Source organism: Alligator mississippiensis, chromosome 3 (genome assembly GCF_030867095.1).
Source record: "Alligator mississippiensis isolate rAllMis1 chromosome 3, rAllMis1, whole genome shotgun sequence".
Lineage (NCBI taxonomy): Eukaryota > Metazoa > Chordata > Crocodylia > Alligatoridae > Alligator > Alligator mississippiensis.
This window is the reverse complement of record NC_081826.1, coordinates 45,916,725-45,938,632: the sequence shown is the minus strand read 5'-3', so window position 1 is coordinate 45,938,632 and position 21,908 is coordinate 45,916,725. Positions and strand designations below refer to the sequence as shown.

At 43.5% G+C, this 21,908-nt stretch overlaps 1 protein-coding gene across 3 annotated transcripts in view; it reads left to right on the top strand.

Annotated features, from left to right (window-relative positions):
- LRRC69 (leucine rich repeat containing 69) overlaps positions 1-19,126 on the top strand; it is a 67,346-nt gene extending 48,220 nt beyond the window's left edge. For all 3 annotated transcript variants that reach the window (XM_019486517.2, XM_059723896.1, XM_059723897.1), the window contains 2 exons: positions 3,051-3,230; positions 14,076-19,126. In XM_019486517.2, the coding sequence (XP_019342062.1) occupies positions 3,051-3,230; positions 14,076-14,186 (291 nt within the window). In that variant the 3' untranslated portion in view covers positions 14,187-19,126. The remainder of the gene's footprint in view (positions 1-3,050; positions 3,231-14,075) is intronic.
- The last annotated feature ends 2,782 nt before the right edge of the window (positions 19,127-21,908 follow it).

Sequence of the window (21,908 nt, the reverse complement as noted above, 5' to 3'; positions counted from 1 at the left end):
ATTAATTTGCTTTCAAATATAAATAAGGTTGTTATGAATTTAGCTAAATGTGCACTTTCTATATTTAATTTATTTGCTTGATATGCATTACCTGTGCTGTTGGGTCATTTATATCTTATTTGTATTTCACTATTAAATTTGCTATTACAATTTATTTACATTTATGTTTTTGAGTATTTACTCAAATGTAAGTCAACCCTGAATTTAAGGCAACCACCCAATAATAAGGTTCCATATATAGAAAAATTATAAATTTGTTATAATTTTCCAGGTGTAGAATCTAATTATTAGAGGGTTGTCTTAACTTCTTCCCCCTGAAATGCTGCAGCAGGGTAAGCTGGAGGGGAGGGAGTGTCAAATAGACCCTTTGTCCTCTTTCCTCCCAACAGTTTGCAGCCTTCTGCCCCTTTCTCCATTCCCTGGTCTCTGCCGCTTTCCCCTCGCTTCCTTTACTGTCAGGTGCTGCTTAGGCTCTCTTCCCTCCTGGAGCAGCACAGCATGTGGAAGCTCAGCCTCTGCCAGCCATGCAGCAGTCCTGGCACTGCTGATTGGTTGGGCAGGGGGCCATGCAGCAATGTTGGCACTGCTGATTCAGTGGGCAGGAGACAGAGTTTCCATGTGCTTTGTGCCCAGGAGGGAACCCAATCCAAGCTGGTGCTGAGCTGCACCTGATAGTAAAGGGGGAAAGAAGCTGCAGAGAGCAAGTGGATGGGGAGGAGGAGGCTGCTGTGGGTTTGGTTCTGACCCTGTCCTGGGCTCCGGACCAGAGTAGCTGCAGCAGCTACCTACCCCCACCCTTCCACTTTGTATGCAAATTTAATATGAGGGGTTTCCCCCCATGCTGACTGGGAGGCAAAAACTTTGTCTTAGCTTTGAGTAAATATGGTAGTTTTAGTGGGACTGGCTCTTCATAACTTTCTTGATTCTCAGACTATATTCTCAAGCTCAATGCATGTTAAGGCAATGATTTATACTAAAGCATGCGCTGCCTGGCCACATGGGCAGGTCTGTGCTATACCTTTTAACATAGGAGTCAGCAGCAAATGGCCCAGGGGTCAGATCCAGCCTACAAAGTGCTTGGATCCAGCAAGACTATCCTGGGGGGGGGGAGGGGCAAATTGGGGCAACTGAGGAGCTTCTTCTGACCCAGGAAGTGCAAGGTCCAACCAGGGGTAACGCTCTCCTAGGCCTGGTCTTGGCTAAGGGAGATAATCTGGTGTGTGGCTTGAACATTGAGGGTAACCTGGGTGACAGCAGCCATGAAATTAACAGGTTCACTGTCTGCCGCAAGGTCAACAAATCAACCAGCAGGATAGAAGCCCTGGACTTAAAAAATGCTGACTTTGACAGGCTCAGAGCATTAAGTGGGGAGGCGATGAAGGACCAGGAAGGGAAGGCCAGTGGGGTGCATGAAGAGTGGTTGTTGCTCAAGGACACGATCTTCGAAGCACAAAACAACACCGTTCCTGCAAAGAGGAAAGGTAGCAGGAGGGCTGGAAAGCCCTCCTGGTTTAATAGGAACATTGCGGTCCTTTTAAAGAAAAAAAAAAAAGAGGTGCAGGCACAGTGGAAGCTAGGGATGGTCCTCAAGGTCACCAGCACTTGTAGGGATGATGACCTCCCATTGGCTGAGGGGTGGGGGGGTTCCCCCAACAGCTGGTCTCGCTGGCTGAGGGAGGGGGGTCCACCCCGCGGCTGATCTCACTTGAAAAATTTGCCTACCTTTGATCTAGCATATAACTGTAGTACAGCAGAGTTCACTGGGAATTAGACCTTGCTCCCCCAAATAAGCAGGTTTCAACAATGAGCCTTTTGCAGTACAGACCCAGATATGAACGGAGAAGAATTTATATTACAGTAACAAACTGCCTGTGAAAACCAACAGATTGAACAGGTTTCACTTTCTAATCCCATTACAAATGGATAATTTTATTTTTAAAGAATAGCTGTTAAGTGAATCAGTGCTAAAGTGCTCTGCATAAAAAAGCTGATCTCTTCTTCATGGATAGAGTTCAGAGAACAACAAGAATAACGCGATAGCAATCATAATCCACAGAGGAAGGTTAAAGGAATTGGGTTTATTTAGTCTGAAAAAGAAAAGACTGAGGAGGAGCCATAACAGGCTTCCAAATAAGTAAAAGTTTGTGTTATATAGAAGAGAGTGATCAATTTATCTCCATGGTCTTGCATTAGCAAAAATATTAGGAGCTGTTTTTTGCTTTTAGCCAAAAGAGATACAGTGCATAAGAATCAGTCTCTCACACAGAAATAATTCTCATGGAGATTCCTCAAATAGAAAGAAAGGCAGGACAGAAAGGCAGTTTGGAAAATGTTGATTAGACTTTTCCTCTGTACATACAACAACTTGTCTCAAGGATAAAATCTTTAAATTTAAGCAGGAAAATGTAAAACAAAAACTGTAGGCCTGGATTTTCTTAATAGATTTGCATGTGAATGCTTCTACCCAGAACAAGTTTGTAAGTGGAATGAAAACTACTCAGGAATTTTTTAACAAAATTACTCGTCACAAGAAACCTGAGACTTCATGAGAAACATACAAGTATCTTTCTCTATGTTTTCTCAGGGTAAGAGAAAAAGATGCCAGCCTGCTTGGCCTGTAGCCTGTGGATCTAGGATTTGGGAAATCCAGCTTCTAGTCCCTTTTCTGCTTGATTCCCATATCCCTCCAATTAGGCTTTTGGCTAGGGAGGTGGGGGAGGAGGAGGGAGGGATTATTATTTTTCTCCCTGCTTTTTGTGGAAAAAAACTTTGAAAGGTTTTGCTTACATCAGTATGTAGAATGGGGAAACTTTTGAAATCTAAATACATTTTATGGATTAGGAAAACTGTTTCTTGCTTGGCTCCAGAACTGACAGATTTCTTGGCCTTTTTTTGTATCTTGTTGACTGTTACTTACATGCATGAAATGGTTTCCAGTATCAGGATTAGTCATTATTCCAATTTAGATGGCAAAATAGTATTGATTTTGAACTAATACTTGCTATTGTTCGAAATATTTCAAGAGTTCTATTCTGCATGTCTCAATCCAGGAAATGACGGCAAGATTTATTTTGAGAGAGCTGAATGAAAAGGATTCTGTTCTACAGACAGCAGTCAAACAGAATCAAGAAGTGGGCAAGCTGCTCTCTAAAAAATGTGTGTGCGCTGTTTGTGGGCAAGCGTTCCTGACAACACGACTGGAATGTGTGTGTTTTATGCATGTAAAGCAGGTAAATATGAATTTCCTTCCTACAGTTTATAGGTAGGTGCTAGTTAAACTTCATGAGCATCATCCTTCAATATGCTAACAATTCTCTGCAAAAGACAAAGGGGGTGGTGGTTCTTATAACCTTGCAGGTTTGGATCTAGGCACAGTTTTTTCATTGTGCAGATTGTTTGAAATTGTTTTAATAACTATTATTTATACAGAACCAGGAAGGGAAAAATTTAGGGGAAATACCACTTAAATCAGAAGAACCAGTAAGTGGCCTGTAACCTAATTGTAGTAATTCAAGGTATTTGAGGTGGTGTTGATCTTTTAATGAAAAGGTAATCCACAATTCCTGGGCCAACTTTCACCCATTCAAAAGGATGGAAAAGTTATGAATCTCGGTAGGTGATGTTTTCCCCCAGCTGACATAGATTTGGAAGAGCTGGCTGATAGCTTCCCATGCCCCCTTACAGCTCCTGATGAACAACACAGAGGCTTGCTAATTGTTTTCTGCTCTCTTGCAATCCTTTGCTGGTTGATGATCTATTTGAGTTTCATAGCCAGACAGCAAAAGTTAGAACAACCGCAAGAACATTCCTAGCTATTCAGCCTATTTGTGTTATGTATCAAGGTCCATCATTTTTTATCATCTTGGTATTTATTCTGTTTGGGTGTTTGAAAACTAGTTCCAATCCATTACATGTGTTTCCTAGGCAAACTATAGTATGTAGCTCTTTAATCCTTTTCACATAAAACATTATTCTGCTAAACCATTCCATTAGTCCTGGTAATCTCTCTGTGCTATATTTGGGGAAGCTAAAGCTATTACTTAAGTCTGCTTTCTCACAGCCTTTCCATGTGCTTTAATTGGAATATATTTGCCCTTTGACAGTTGTGCTACATGTCCATGTAATGCCTCCTTCTAAAGAGTTAACTTTTCCCACTACTGGTCACATGAGCATATGTCCCCTATGATTTTATTTTATGTAAAATTGGAATTTGTTATTTTTGGCCTATGTTTCTAAGTGTCTCTCTTTGTAGTGATATTTTAATTGCCTTTTACTTTTATAACACTTTCAAATTTCATTAACAAATATTTTTCTTCCTCTTTCAGATTTTCATTAGGTACCTCATTTGGCAGTATGTTGTCTTTCTAATTCTTTGCCTATGATTCAGGCATTTTCTGTTTGAATGACAAAATTACCATCCCAACAAATTTAGATGAATTTTTATGGCACATTTTTGATACAGTAACAAATATTTTACTAAAATGCTGTGCCATCTTTAGTTGCAGTTATAACTATCTTATTGCATTACTATGCATGTATTAAACCTCACCTGAAAAAGTTATTTTAAAGAGAAGGTAATGCTTTCTCTCCCTATTAAACCTTAGTCTCTCTTCCAGAAAGAATTCCAGCTATATATATATATATATATTTAATACAGATTTTGCTCATTAGGGGCTGGACTTGGACCAACAAACTAATAACAAATTGGCCAACATTTAAGTTGTAGTAATGACTTGAGTTATTACTGATGCAGGCCATAACAAAATCAGTGACTTGGAAACAAAAGGCTCAGGATTCCATTACTACTTCTCTGACCCATCCACTTCTCAAAACATGTACTTTAATTTCATTTCTCTACTCTGCTGATCTTTTCCCTAGACCCTCTTAAAGTAATGGAGTTTAAGGCGCAAATGACTTGCATGCTAAATTAATTTTCAAACCTGTACTAAATGATGTAATTTAATTCAAAACTGCCCTTGAAGAAGGTTAAAGTGAGTCTGCCTCCAAGCATGACTTGCAAAACTGTATTGTGAAAAAATATATATAATATCATAACTGTCATTCTTTTTGTAACACATTTAGCTTAGGAGAAGTAAATCATATATCACCCAAGTTGATAGCATTAATTGAACTGATGGTTTGTTTATGTTATAAAAGCTAAAATTGCTTCCTCTGGTTAAACAGAATATAGTCAGCAGAGAAAAAAATATGAAGTTCATAATTAAAATAGACCAAGTAACAAATTTGTTATGTTATAGCTTCATGTTAGTTTGTTTAAATATTTGAAGCACAAAAGAAGGATAAATAATATCAAATTCCTAATTACACATGAATGTTCTTGTCACATTCTGGGATGTTGGAGGTATGAACAACTTTCATTAAGAGTATATATAAAATATATTATTTCATCAAGACTTACGGGTTTGTGTTTGGTTTTGTTTTTAAAAATATACACACCTTGGTACCTCTTTGGTAATTTTTAAAATGCTCTATTCTGCTGCTTTGTATGCCATCTTTCTTTTATCTCCATTACTTCCTTTTTTGCTAGTGTTCAGGCACAAATTTTCAGAGGAGTAATAGAAAGTTGGAATTTTTCTATAGTATGAGAGTTGAATTGTATTAATATGTGTATCTTTACAATTAGAAGGAATTATTCCAAATGTTCCCCATACAAAATATGTATACTTAACAGGACTTTAAGTTCTCTAGAGAAAAATGAGGTAGTTCTGTTACATTTACAAACAGTGTCTTGTCCTCTTGAATTTGAAAGTTGCCATCCAGAGTTTGAATTTTGTACTATGGAGCCAATGAGCAAGTTACTTCAAGGTTAAGGGGAATGGGAATTTAGAGCTTTCATTTACTATGGATGAAGAGGATGCACACACAGTTACTGTGGAACAGCTGACACGTATTAAATTTTTGCTCACTTTTACATCTGTAGCATTTATTCATGTGGAAGCGTTTACATACATATTTAGAGACTCTCCTCCCTAAAATATGCCCTTTGTGAATGATGGGAGAGCAGATCTATATAAATTAGGAAGCAGCAACTCAGATATAAAATTAGGAGAAAGGAGGGAGGTGCATTCAAGTAACCTTTTAAAGCATTCCTGGCTGGCATGGTGTACAGCTCTGAGTAACACTGTAGTCCGCATTTTCAAACAGAAATCCATGTGTTTCTTAATTTTATGCCTTGCAATAATTTGCAACAATTGCAACTGTTAGTAGACATGTCATCAATCATATAAACATTACAGCCATATTCTGAGCATTAGAAGCAAGCCTGCTAAGTATCACATTTCATCTTCCCTCATCCTTTGATTATGAGTGAGGAATAAATGATATGCCTATTATAAACTTGATTTTCATAACTTGATTATATAAATATACTTGGGGGGTTTCTGTGCCAGCAGTTTAGCACATGGGTAACTTCACTCTTGCTGGCACTCTTCACTCTTGTTGGGATATGGGTACTGATTTTGCTAGAATAGAAAACCAGTGAGGTTAAGTGACTTGTCTATAGCATTAGTAGCACAGGAGAAAAAAGAATTGGGTTGTTAGGAAGTTTATCTTTTGATGTGGGATGAGTAGAAAGGTTGAGTGTATGCCTATCTATGGGGTGCTTCTGGGTATGATATACAGAGATACAGCAAATCTTGGGCATATACTATTAGATCTAAAACTTCATTAACTGTAATATGCTTCTTACAGTTTTGCCCATTTGTTACTTTATATATTGTTAATGAAGCATTGTCTAAAGATTCAGAGTAGGTTACTGGTAAAATGAGGAATGTATTCAGGTCTCCAAACTCCTAGTTCTTTACTCCTTGGAGTACATTGTTAGAATTTCCTGGTGGTATTCATATCTTGGATTATATAAATATGTACAGAATATGCTTCCTTAAAGAGATTTTTTTCTTTTTAAAGAAGCATATTCTGTACATACTCAGGTCAGTCCAGGCCAGGTCTGCTACCCTTATGACAGTAGACAGTAATACTTACAGCTGTCAATGAGAGCTGAGTGGCAGAAGATATCCTAGCAATCTGTATGGTGCCAACAGCTTCAGGCAGAAGAGCAGCCGGGGGTGGGGGGGTGGTACTAGTCCTTACCCCTGGTGGAAGAAATGCCACTAAAAGGCAGATGCCATGGCAGGGTAGACTGTGCTCTCCAGCCTTGATTGGCAACCTGTCTAGGAGCAGAGCCCTGAAAGATGTACAGATTAAAGATTTTTTTCATACTGGCATCTCCTGAAGCCAAGCTGGCTCTAAACATACTGGCTTCTGCCATTCCTTTGGGATCAACCAGCTAGGCCAAATGGGGGACATGGATATCTAGGCAACTCAAGTGTCTCCATATCAACTGCCTGTGCGGGCCGGGAGCGATCCGGGCCCTTTTTCGCGCCGCGCGGGCTGTGGCCAGCAGCCCGGGCACGCTGGTTTGGAGAAAACAGGCGACACGCTAGAATTAGGCACGGACGCATAATGGTTGATTCAAGATTGTTTACTTACACCGAAGATGGTTGCAGTGTAGGCTGGACAGTTTCCCAGGCACAGCTCTGCTTAAATCCTCGTTTGAGGACTCAGACAATATTCGGCATTCCCACGGAGTTGTCGAGGCTCCGTGGATCCTTTTGCGCGCAGGGAGAGGGATACGTCGAGGATTGCAAACGGCGACGGGGAGAGGCTAGAGGCTGATCAGACCTCTGTTGCCTGCTTGAAATGCGCTGGGTCCGATAGGCTCCGCAGCGCTTAGAGATCTTCACACAGCGTGAAGTCTCCTCCTCCTGGTGTTCGTGGAGTCCTCCAATTTGGGCGGAAACCACTCAAGCCTTTTATACGGCTAGCAAGCCAATCACTAGCCGCCACGTGTGAATAATTTCACACAAGCCAATAATGGGGCTCGAATTATAATACAAATGGCGGAAACTCTTTGCACCGTGCATCTCTGTGCTGCAAAGAAGAAATGCACACTGCAAAGAAAGCTACAAATTGGCGGGAAAATAATTCAGTGGTGCCAAAGCACACACAAAACAAAAATCACACCCTTGGGTTGTGACACTGCCCAAACCACTGCAGCCAAAACTGAATGGAGAGGATACTCCATCTTTGCTACATGCATGGGCACAACACAGAAGGGGTCAGTCATGGATTATAAGCTCAACTGAAATGGTATAGAGTAGATCACCACAGATCACCTTAATCAGTGGGAAGAACCAGTTGTGTTCCACTGGTCAGCTACTGCTGGCCTTACACTGGGCAGCCCCCAGCCAGTAAGGTGCTGACCCATCATGGTCCGCCTGCCTCATTTGGTACATGGGGCTAGAGCAAAAGTTGAAAAAGAGATGTCAAATCAGGTACCAACCAACAAGAAAAGAAACCTTAAAATCTTCTGGCTGGGAAGGTGGAAGGTCAGGACCATGTGTCCTGGCATGAATGACAATTTATAGATGATGGATAGTGTCTGGAAGACTGCACTGGTTGATCAAGAGCTGCAAAAACTTAACATCAAAGTAGCAGCCTTGCAGAAGACAAGATTGGCCAACTCAGACTCTATTCATGAGACCTTTTTCTGGGAAGGCAGGAGTGCAGAAGATACTTTCCTACGTGGGGTCGGATTTACAGTTTGCAACAGGTTGGTCAAAAACATTGCAACCCCCACTGGAACATCAGATCACATCATCTCACTCTGACTAGTCAACTGATGGTTTTGTTAATATTAGTGCCTGTGCACCAACTTTATAGGCAAGTTCAGATGATAAAGGTAACTTCTATGATGTATACCACGTCACTGAGCACCTACCATGAAACGAGAGGCTTCTCCTAGGGGATTTTAATACTGGAGTGGGCACAGATCACAACTTTTGGCCAACCTATCTGGGTCGTCATGGCATTGGGAAAATGAATGAAAATGGCCAATGTCTTCTCGAACTCCATATCTTAAACCACCTGTGTATCACTAACATCTACTTTGCAGGCGAAGAGCGTCAAAAAGTATCATCGAGACACCCATGATCTGGTCACTGGCATCGATTAGATCTTGTGATCACCAGGAGGAAAGACCTGTTGAGTGTACTATGCACCTACAGGGCAGACTGACACAGACCACTTTCTTACTGTCAGCAAAGTGAAAGTGATACCAAAGAAGCTGCATAAAGCCAAGTACCAGAGTCAGCCAAGAAGTTACTCACACAGCCCAAAGGTCCAAAGCAAGTGCCTTGACTTTCAAAGGACCTTTGAACTAGCTTTGTCTATGAAAGCAACATCTGCAAATGCTGAAGGAACTTGGAGTAGACTAAGACCAGTCATCGAAGAAACAGCCACAGAAGTATTTTGGAAAAAGAAATTGTCAAATAAAGACTGGTTTGAGGCATCTCGGAAGAGATGCTACTACTTGTTGAAGTCAAGAACACAGCCTGCTTGTAATACAACTAGAATCTAACAGAAAGTTTCAAGGCTAAACTTAAGCATGCCAGGGCAGTGGTACAGAAAACAGCTAGACGCAGCACAAACCAGTACAGTTTGTCTCAGACACAGGAAACCTGCGAATTATGACAGCCTGGCAAAGCCCTTGGCCCAATTGTCACTTAAGTCACCCCCCCCTTTAAGTCTCAAGAGGGCAAAGTAAAAATCATTGAAAAGAACTATCAGATGTCACACTGGGTCAAGCATTACTTAGAGCTTTACTCCTGTGAAACAGACATTTTAGAAGAGGCACTGGATCACCTTCCAAGTGTACTGGTACAGCTAGACAGAGAACCTACAGCTGAAGAACTTAGCAAGGCCACAGACTCTCTAGGAAGCAGAAAAGCACCAGGGGTGGATGGCATTCCAGCTGAGGTTCTCAAATGCGGGAAGGCTAGCCTGCTACCACATCTTCATCAACTCCTAGTATGTTGCTGGAAGGAAGGTCAAATACCCCAGGACATACATGATGCATGAACATCATCACTCTCTGCAAGGACAAGGGCAACTGCAACACTCTCTGTCCTCAGAGTCACAGGCAAGGCTTTTACCAGAGTCATCTTGAAACGCTTGCAACAACTTGCTGACCGTGTCTACCTGGAATCACAGTGTGGATTCAGAGCAGGGAGATCAACAGTGAACATGATATTCTCCTTTACCAACTACAAGAAAAATGCAGAGAACAAAATAAGTCACTGTATGTAGCATTTGTCAACCCAATGAAAGCCTTCAACAAAGCAGCAAGAGGTTTGTTCAAGGTCCTGGTAAAGATTAGATGCTCTGCAAGATGACTCAACATGATACACTTCTTCCATGAAAACATGCAGTCCACAGTTCAGTTTGATGGATCAGCTTCTGACAGGTTGAGATGAAGAGTGGAGTGAAGCAGAGTTGTGTTCTGGCACCTACGCTCTTTGGGATCTTCTTTTCTATGCTGCTGTACTATACTTTTGATTGACTTGGAGGAAGGCATTTACCTTCAAACAAGATCAGATGGCAAACTCTACAATCCATTACGTCTAATGTCCAAGACAAAAGTGAGGTGCATACTTATTAGGGTCCTCCTTTTTGTTGATAGCACTGCATTCAGTGCCCATGAAGAAGGCCAACTACAAATACTCATGAATTGCCTCTCCCATGCTTTCAGGATGTTTGCCCTGACCATCTGCATCAAGAAGACTGTGGTCCTATGATAGTCACTATCAGCCTTGACAACACACCTCCTGAGACAGTGAACAAGTTCTGCTACCTTAGATCCACAGTGAGTGACAACCTATCACTGGATGAAGAGCTAATTGTACACATTGGAAAGGCAGCTACCACTTTCAGTAAGCTCTCCAAACGAGTCCGGAACAATACAAAACTCACAAAACTAAACTGCTTGTGTACAAAGTCTGCATCCTCAATGTCCTTATGTATAGCAGTGAGCCATGGTCAACCTATGCATATCAAAAAAAGAAGCTGAACAGCTTTCACCTATGCTTTTTATGGTGCATCCTTCACATCAAGTGGTAAGATAGAATCACCAACACAAAGGTCATCATTACCAAAGCCACCATCACTGCACTACTCAAACAGTGGTACCTATGCTGGCTTGGCCATCTCTGCAGGATGGAAGATGGATGCATCCTGAAGGACATCCTGTATGGGCAAATTGCAGGTGGGAAGAGAAGAGTAGAGCACCTAAAAATTGTGCTTCAGAGATATCTACAAGCAGGATATGAAAGCTTTTGGAATCAACCCAAACCTTTGGGAGGCCTTAGCTGGAGACAGGACAAAGTGGCACTCCCTTCTCAATTATGGAGTTTCACATCACAATGAGAAATGGTCACTCAAATTACAACAGAAATGTGACTGAAGGAAACAGCCTGTCAGTACAGTATCCCTAATGCTATGGCTACTGTACACCTGGGACCCCATGGCAGGACCTACAAATCTAACATTGATCTCTATAGTCACAAGAGAAAATGCACCACCAGTCAGTAGAATAGCTGCAATATCCACCATTACTCACTGATAAACGGATGCCATAACCATAATGCTTCTTTAAACCCCAGTAACCTGTTGAGATCTATTTACTTGAGCTTTTGAAATAAGGTAAGACTATAAGAAACAGTTTTTTATTCATAGTTGATGCTTCCACAACCCTGCATTTGTACTCATAAGCTTGTTTATTTGCACAATGTAATATTTCAAAAATTGGTAGAAATATTTAGCTTTTAAACTAGTTTCAGATCTTTGAGTAAATAATAGCTGATATGTTTAATACAAATGTTATGAAAGGAAATACCGGATTGGCTGGGTTTTCTCATATAACTGTCCACATTCAGATTACTTGGTCATTTTGTGATGCACTCCTTCAAGTCCCCCTTTATTTACCATATTTACTTGAATCCAAGGTGACCAGATTTAAGACGACCCTCAGATGATTATATTGTACACATGGAAAAAATACATATTTGTTATCAATGTATATGTATAGAATCTAATAATTGGGAGAGCATCTTAAATTCATCCCCTCTTCTCCACCTCAGAAGCAGGGAAAGCAGTGGGAGAGAGGCAAGCAGTGGGACTGGCTCAGAGCTGGAGTTGGGACCAGAGGTGCCACCACTGGTGTTGCTGCTCCCAGTCTGGGCAGGGGCAGAGCCAGCATGTGTTCTGTGTCCTGGGCTGGAGCCATGATAGGAGGCAGGTAGTTGTAGGGATGGGGTGTAGGGGCAGAGGTGGTGTGGGGCAGGTGAAGGAAGACGGCAGCCACAGCTCAGCCCAGGTCAGGGTTACTCAAATCCAGTGCGAAGGGGCTTTTCCCATCCATGTTGAATGGGGGAAAACAACCCTCCTCTTGGATTTGAGTAACCCTCAATAAGTAATAAGGTAATCAATTTCTGTAGCTAGATGATGAGTGACTGTTTTGCCTGTAAAAGGGAGAATATACTCAGGAGAATATCTTTGTGTTTTCTGTATTTTAAAATAGATCTTTTTTATCAGTAATACTTTTCAGATTTTGTGCCCCAATCCTGTGCAGTATTTTTCAGCTTGTGTCTGTGAGGTTGAAGAATTTCAGCACCTTGCAAGATCAGGTCCCTTAGAAACTCCTGGAAAAATAGAGCAGATCTCAGTCAGCAGTAACAGCTGAATTTATAAGAGTTTAAATAACTCCCCAGCTGGCTGTGAGACTGTTCCTTTTTTTTTTAGGAACAGACAAACAGACAGTATAGAAATAAATATCTAGAAAAGAGGTACTTTAGGAAGACATTACAGCTTTGTTAAAATACTTACTAGATGTGTTCCAATACAGTGTTCATTTCCATGGAAGGGAGGAATGAAAATGACTTGAAAAACCGCAACATATTTACTAGAATTTTATAAATTTCAACTGAAGTTATCAGTTAGAGCCATAAGGGTCACTTACATGTAACTAGAAATTCTATTGCCTGACAACCTACTGAAAGTGACTGGCAAGGTCGCTATGGATGAAGTCTGAGGGTTAATTTAAAAAAAATGAAATTGAAAATTGCCAATGAAATAAATTAAAAATTGTTTAAATTTTGAAGAGGGAAATTATTGAGCCATATTAAGTGAATGGTTCATTAGCTTAATACTCAAAGGATTCTGCTACTGACCTGCTCTGTGGTCACAAGTATCTCTGTCTGTTTCCCTCTAATCTTAATCTATTTTATCTTTTTAGAGTGTAGGCTCTCCAGGGTGGGAAGTCTCTCTTAGTACGTGAGTGAACATTACCTAGCGTGATGGGGCCTCTTAGCAGGACTATAGTACAGATAATAATAAAAGGGATTTTGTTTATTTCATTTTTAAAAATCCTTTTAGTTTAAAAAATATATTTAACGATTAAGTGTTGTAAATTTGAAGAAGGTACACTATGTTACACCTAAAAAAAAGGTGTATTTCTTGCTTTAAGTATAAAAAATCCTCTGTAATTTGAGAGTTACAACCTGCACCTCCACAATTAATTGCATAACACGCTTCAAGAAACACTTTGAGTAGGTTGCTATACTTCTCTAGATGGCAAACTTCTGGAGATTTGCAGATAGCCAACACAGCCACGCACTTCCAAATATCTAAAACCATGCTTAACTGTAGACTAAAGAGGAAACCTCTTAACATCCTTGTCACTTTGTTGTCTTGGTGTAATTTCTCAATTTTTTTCAGGTGTATTTAAAAAAAATAATTCTCTGAATGTAACTTCCTGTAGACTCCTAGTGACGTACGTTCACACTGGATTACACTGACTAGACTGTTGACCCTTAAAGATGCAGTATTTACACAGGCAGTAGTCCCGTTGACTTACTATATTAACATGCTCAGTGCTGCCTGTGGCAGATGAGTCCCTGCCGTAAGGTTCTTTAAATATAATTCATCAAGACAAAACTTTCTTGCACAGTTTGCCTGCAGAAGTGTTTCAGGATCGTGATCTTGAAGCATTATTTATTTCTTTTAAAATAAAGCTTGTAAATTAGAAGGTATTAGTTTCTTATGAGACAAGTTTATTGAAAGAAATGAATGATCAAGCATTAATGTTACAGCTCTGCTCTAATCATGTACACAATGTAAATGCGTCTTTTTGCACTTATCTTTTTATTTATTTTTTAAAGAATATGAAGATAAGCAGGAACATTCACCTCTTGCCTGTAAGGAAGTTGATATGCTCTTTCCAGTGCTTTAATCTTCGTGACCATGGATTCTTCGGAGTTGCTGAATCCTAAAGCAGGCAGGGAATGTACCCAGTACATCAGATTTCCCTTCTTGGCATTGTTTACACTAACTGTTGAATCTTAAGAACCAGTGTTGCATCTGTGCTCATATTAAAATGTACACACCATATATAGAGAAAATTAATTGTACAGAAATGATCTGACCTCATGCATAATACTTCCATACAAGTGTGTAATGATGGTCTATTTGCCAGATTTTGCTCTTAAAAATGGATGAATGAAGCAGATAACAGTATTTAAATATGATGCAGTTTTATAGTATAAATTGTAACCAACAAATCTACTGTGGCTTTTTTATTAACATGCCTCTTTTTATGGTTTTTGTGTTTTATATGTGACATTTTAATTCAGATTTGTTTTTGTGAGGATTTTAAGTTCAAATTTTAGATCTGCAAAGGAAAATTTGGATGTGTACCAAGTGATTTGCTCTAAGTTTTTTTTCCCCATGTTATTTCATTACAAGTCCCATTTTCCAGGAGTTTATAACTTGGCATACCAATGTCTTGGCACAAAAGCAAATATATAACTGTGTTTTAAAAATTAAAAAGAAATATTGCCAGGCTTAACATTTTTTTTTCTTGATCTGTTTTAACTGTATAGAAGGACTTATATCACATGGAAAACTTTGGTGAAACATGTTGGAAATGATTGCTCTTGGATGTCTTTTAGTCTCTAGATTATTTTCTTCCCTTTTGAACTCTTATAGAAGTATTTATATGGAAACAGAAATTTTTTAAACTTAAGAATGTGTCTATTCCTGTTTCTTTTTCCCCTCACCTAAAATTGTAATCCTTTTATGTGCTATGTCGTAATCCTCTCCCTGTCAAATAATTATGAAGTTAAAGTAAATTCTCCAGTTTAGGAAGGTGTTTATGCATGGTCTAAATCAGGGGTAGGCAACCCTCAGCACACGTTCCAGTTACTGGCATATGAAGACATTTTCCTCGGCGTGCCAGGAGGTGTGCTAAGCAAATTGTTAAAAAAAAAAAAGTTTTTAAATTGCTACTCCTGGCTCTTTCAAGAGACTTAGGAGGAGATGCTGCCTGATGAGCCCTCAGGAGGAGCTATTAGGGGTGGGGGAACCCTTTCTGCGGCTCTCGCTGTACCATCATCAGAGGGGCAGGATTCTCCCCCCAGCCACACTGGGTGGTGGTTGCTGCAGCCCTGCCCAGCCTGCCCTGATGCATCCTCCCACATGCTGCCTGGGGGATGTGCCTGTGTATGGAATAGTAAAGGGTGGGCAGTGGAAACAGGGCTGCCAGCCACCCCGTGCCAGGCACAGCCATGGCTGGGGATCAGGGAGCAGCATCACCATCTCCCAAGCTCCTTGTGGCTGCTACAGCTGCTTCAGACCACTTGGCAGAGGACAGCCCAAGGTGAGAGCAGCAGGGCCAGGATTGTGCTTCCCCTACTCCCCTCCCCTCCCAGCCTATTGTGCTGCCTCCTTCTTGTTGCAGCACAGCTGTAGCCCTAGGGCAGGGGGCTCAGCGTAGCCCAGCACAGTAACCCCCCGCCCCAGGGAGAAGGCAGCTGGCTGATGGGCAGGCTCCGAGCCAGGGCCATGGCAGGCCACATTGCAGCCCAGGAGCCGGCTCCTTGGGAAAGCATAGAGGCTGTGGTGGGCCTGGGGCATTGTCAGGTTGGTCTTTGTCCTGTGGCCCAGCAGCCTTTTTTTCTCTTTCGTCTCCTTTTCTCTCTCTCCTCTTTTTCTCTTCTTTCTCTCTTTCTTCTTTTTTTCCCCTTCTGTTGTCCCCTTCTTAGTAATTAAAAGTGCCTCGACACAGCAGAATTCTTAGCATGATACGAGTACTCGGTGCAAGGGATGCCTCGCTACGGTGGGAAAAGCCTTGGTGCAGTGATCAGCTCCCGCCAAAACTAGCAGCTGCACTGTTTGGATGCATGCTACCGATTGGCTCATTGTAAATTATTCATACCCAGCGGCTGGCAATTGGCTCACTAGCCGTATAAAAGCTTGGGTAGTTTCTGCCCAAGCTGGAGAACTCCGCGTGTACATTGGGAACGAGTTCCTCGTGTACCTTGGAGCAAAATTGGAGGCCTAATCAACCACCAGCCACTCCCCGTCGCCAACCGTCCCGACGTACCCAGCACCCTGCATGCTCGAAAAACATTGGTGTGCCACCCGGTTTCTTTCTTTTGCTTGTAACCTGTAACGGAGCGTGCCTACACTGTGTGCATCGACGCACGTCCCTGTACGTCAGTTTGTAAGTAAAGTTCTTTTCAATTCATCCAGTACGCGTTTGTGCCTAATTCCACTCCATCGGTGCGGCCCCAATTCCGGCTATACTCGGCCCCCACATGGCGTCACAAACAGGATCAGTATCCGGGGAAGACGCAGTGGAGTTGGAATTAGTTAAGAATTGCCCCTGGCGCAATGGGAACCGCCATGTGCAGAACGCCGTGGAGTTGAGTGCACACATCGCCTACCACCAAGCGGGCGGAACGGGTGGAAGACTCGTCAGCGGTTACCTCTCGCTCAAAGGAGAAGAGGAAACTGCGAAAGAGTGGGAAGTACATCTCCATCCCGGGGCGTTGGGATGTGTGATGGGAAGTGAGCGGGTTCTGTTGAGACCCCGAGAGGAAGGGGGCACAGAACCCTTCGCCGGACCAAAGCCGAGCGAAGAAAGCACTGCCCTCAGCCAGGAGTTTGCCCGCTGCATGCACGACGCGCAGGAGGGCGAAGAGCTGGCGCTGATTAATTTAACACTGGCGCCTGAGCTGAGAGACCCCGAGCTTCTTTCGGAGCTCTGCGAAAAGCTAGAAGGGGAGAGTCACCCCGCAATTGGAAGGACCGGCTCGGAACACGGAAAAGGGAAAATGTTAAATGCATTGTTCCGCATGATAACAACTTTGGTGCGGGAAAAGGCAGACCTGGAAGCCCGACTGCTTGCCGTTCAGGCGGCTGAGCCAGACGGCAACGGGAAAAAACCCCGGTCCCCCGCCATTTCAAGATGGCGTTGAGAGGGAAGGGAGCTGCCCGGAGGACCCGGAAGAGAAAGGCGGATCCTTCGACGGACGGGCGGAAGTTCAGTCAATGACTCCGCCCCATGAGGCTGCGTCGCTCCCGACTGCCCCGCCCTCGCTGTACAGCAAGGGGGCAACGGAGAAGCAGCTGTATCCGGTTCCCCTAATGGATGCAGCGACGTCTCAGACGGCCACACATCCTGTGGCAGCAAGAAGCCGAGTGATTGGTGCGCAGAGTACAGCTTGTATCACTGCCAACACCTGTCACGCCAAAACCTGGATGGAATTGCAAGAGTTATGCAAGAAGTCCAAGATGAGACCTAAAGAAACCTTGGCTATGTGGCTGGGACGCCTGGTTGTGGAGTTTGGGTCCGACCTAGTGGACAGAGAGAAGGCAAGTTTTCTAACTGGACGAGCCTCGTGGAGCGGAGGACACGCCACCGATATTACTATAGTGACGTGTAATGTCCACTGGCCCATCCCACTTCCAGCGCTTGTTGCAGATCAGGCTAGCCGCAAGTCCTATGCATGGCACGGAGGTCGCCCACTAAAGGTTGATATAAAGCAAATCGTATTGGCAACGACTGGAATCTCGTACTGCACTTGGAATCCTAGAACACATGCACTGGGACTGACACCACCCCAGCAAAGAGGACCGTTGCCTCACCGTTACCTGCAAGATCCTGGAGCTGTCCCGATAACGCTCAATGGCGTGGAAGCCTGCATTGAGGTTTACAGAGGAAAAGCTGCCACCATTCTCCGAATTCTTCTAAACCCACTAGTTGGACGGCCCGCAGGTAATCTTTTGTGTCAACTCCCACGATTGCAAGCTCTCATCAAGCCGGGCATAGAAACAACCAGTGATTCGGAGCATCAATCCACCGTATGCCCGCACAAGTCCAGCTCGCGACGACCACACGTGTCACCGCAGAGAACACCAGAGGAGCGGATAATGTTCGGATTTCTCCTGCAGCATTCTGGACTCACGAAACAGCAATTGCGAATTTTGGGTGATGAGAGTCAATGGAAACTAGCATACGAGCTAGGTTTTCGATATTCAGTTAAGCTAGATGACGAGTCATCTTGTCAAAATAATGTTGTAAGATAAGTTGGTTAATTGTCTAGAGAGTTTCTTTCTCCACAGGTCTGATATCCGAGATGCGTGCCGGAGCCGGACGAAAGAGGGAAAGAATACTCCAAGAAGCAAGGGCTCGACGTGCGATGTCATCATGACATCCACTGAAATCCTTGTGGTTGAACTTTTTGTGATGAATTTGTTATTGTGTAGTTGTGTCCTGCTAGGTTATTGTTTAATCCGATCTTTAGAGAACGAACTTGTTTCTGTATCTACCTTTGTTCATACCTATTTGCCTTATAACCCTTCTGGCAAGGCAGCGACTTGACCGACTTGCATGTGCTGCAGTTTCAGCTGTGCCATCGGCAAGGGGGCATGTCTGTACTTAGTAATTAAAAGTGCCTCGACACAGCAGAATTCTTAGCATGATGCGAGTTCTCGGTGCAAGGGATGCCTCGCTACGGCGGGAAAAGCCTTGGTGCAGTGATCAGCTCCCGCCAAAACTAGCAGCTGCACTGTTTGGATGCATGCTACCGATTGGCTCATTGTAAATTATTCATACCCGGCAGCTGGCAATTGGCTCACTAGCCGTATAAAAGCTTGGGTAGTTTCTGCCCAAGCTGGAGAACTCCGCGTGTACGTTGGGAACGAGTTTCTCGTGTACCTTGGAGCAAAATTGGAGGCCTGACAACCACCAACCACTCCCCGTCGCCAACCGTCCCAACGTACCCAGCACCCTGCATGCTCGGAAAACATCGGTGTGCCACCCGGTTTCTTTCTTTTGCTTGTAACCTGTAATGGATCGTGCCTACACTGTGTGCATCGACGCACGTCCCTGTACGTCAGTTTGTAAGTAAAGTTCTTTTCAATTCAACCAGCACGCGTTTGTGCCTAATTCCACTCCATCGGTGCGGCCCCAATTCCGGCTATACTTGGCCCCCACAGTCACAACATGGTTAATAAAAAAAGAGTATCGCAACCAAGGTAGTATATGATATTGTATTTATTGTTACCAGGTTTAGAATTTTTAGAAAACCTGATATTGAGTGTTAAAAAAAAGCAACGTTTATGATTATTAACTATATCAATATGCAACGTGTCTTGCCACGTACCCCTCCTCTCTCCCTCTCCCTCCCCCCACTGGTTTTATTTTTCTGGCATGCTGCTACTCCAGCACCTTACAAGGTAGACATTGTGGTTTTTTCAGCACTCTGGCCAAAAACATTGCCTTACCCCTGGTCTAAATGGAAGCGTGTATGTAGTCAGTGGTTTCAATTTAGTGTTCATGTGTTTCAAATTAAGGATATTGTTAATTGGCTTCCAGAACTGCTTCCAGAGTTATTTTTTGTGAAAGTAAGAAGTTGAGCCAAGCGTCTGTTTAAGAGCAAAGACTCTTCCAACAACAATCCCCTGTAGGAGTAAAGAGAAAGTTAACAGAAATATTTTTCTAAAAGTATTTCTGGGATTTTACATTATCCATGAGCCATCAGTGGAACACTAAAAGCTACTTTTCTGTCAAATTTTAGCCTATTGTGTGGGGTAAGTGGATTACCTAGCTTCCTTGCTTCAGCGGGTGATCTTTGCTCCCTGTGGAGCTCCTCTGCCAGTCCTCCCAAATCATATAGTCTTCAAGGAAATACCTAAGGAGGTTGCCCCAAAGTGTGCCTCAGTCACTCTGCTGTCTATCATCCATGTACCTGGCTGGCACCAGTCACTCCCCTCTGGTGATAACTTGCGGCCTCCCTGGCCCTATCTGTGTCCTAGGGCACAAACCTGCCTTAGGGGTGATAATTGTGGCCTTTGTCCTCCCATATAGCCATGCCCATGCTTCAGAGATATCACTCTTCAGCAGCCTGTACAGGCTTCAGCCCTCTTCACTTTAGCTTGCTAATTGCTCTATCTGTAGTCTTCCAGCCTAGAGTCACTTCCTCTGACCTGGCTTCTGAGCCTCTTATTTGTTGTGCCTCAGTCTCTCAGGGCACAGGCTCTAGCCCTCTTGGCTCTGGCCTGCAAATGTTTCTCACTTTCAGGGCATAGCCTCTGGCCTTCCCGTCTCACTCCTGCTCTCCTTTGCCCCTTTGCAGGGCTTAAAATCCCAAGTGCCCCAGGCACCATGGTATGTGGCCTCCAATGCTTCCCTATAGCCACAATCCAATCCTTCAGCATTAAACTTAAAACATAAATATAAGCAACTGGTTCCAACTAAAAGTTATCCTCACTCTGGCTCTGTGCCTCCACTCCAAGACATACTTCCCCTTAGCCATCTCCATCTACCTTAGCTGGGTAGCTTTGGTGTCCGTGGGCTGGTTTCCTGAAGCCCCTCTCTCCCAGCAGTTCTTTATTCTGCAGTCTGCAGGGCCAGAATGCCTTTCGTGTGCCAAACACTGGGCGTATATGCTTAAACAGCTTAATACACTGACCCTTTGCTCCTGAAATCAATATGAACATTCCATACTTTTTAAATAGTTGTTTTCACATAGCAATGATATAAATGAAAATACAGCAGTTAAAATATAAATTAAATTAATATTAAACAAAATGAGGTGATGTTCTCGTTGATCCTCCCAGTCTCAGGCCATTGGGCTGAGGAGGGAGAGGAGAATCTGTGTGGTCAACCAAAGACTGCATCGCTGGTGTCGTCAGGAAGGCTTTGGCTTTCATGACCACAGCCCGCTCTTTGGCGAGAGAGGCAGCGAGCTGCTGGGAAGAGATGGCCTCCACCTCTCTCCCCTAGGGAGGAGGCTCTTCTCAGCCAGACTGGCTGACCTGCTCCACCGGGCTTTAAACTAAGCCCGCTGGGGGACGGGGGGACTACCGCCACTGCTGGCCTGCTGAGCAATCATTGCAAAGCCAGCGGATCACGGCACTTAAGGGAGCCCACCCCTGCCCCAGCCCTGGTAAAATCTGTGGGCAAGGTAGGAGCCCCCCAGGGGGCACTTGCCTGCCTGTACACTAATGCCAGGAGCTTGGGAATAAGCAGGAGGAGCTCATCCTCCTGCTCAGTGCAAACAATTACGATGTCATAGCGATAACGGAGACCTGGTGGGACATCACCCATGACTGGACCATGGGGATAGATGGCTATACCCTGTACAGGAGGGATCGTGTAGAGAAAAGGGGCGGGGGTGTAGCTCTCTATGTTAAGGAAAGCTACACGTCCCTGCAAGCCGATATTGGCGACCAGGGTGGACGGCTGGAGACCCTCTGGGTTAAAATCCATGGGGAACACGGCACAGGGGACACAATTCATAGATTCATAGATTCATAGATGTTAGGGTCGGAAGGGACCTCAATAGATCATCGAGTCCGACCCCCTGCATAAGCAGGAAAGAGTGCTGGGTCTAGAGGACCCCAGCTAGATGCTCATCTAACCTTCTCTTGAAGACCCCCAGGGTAGGGGAGAGCACCACCTCCCTTGGGAGCCCGTTCCAGACCTTGGCCACTCGAACTGTGAAGAAGTTCTTCCTAATGTCCAATCTAAATCTGCTCTCTGCTAGCTTGTGGCCATTGTTTCTTGTAAATCTGAAGGTCCTATCTTGGTAAGTACCCCATGCACCAACCTCGGGAAACTGGGCGACTCACTAACTTGGACAGAAGTCTGTCTTGATTCCACCTGCAGCCACAGGAATTCCTGTTACTGCTGCTGCTTCCATTGG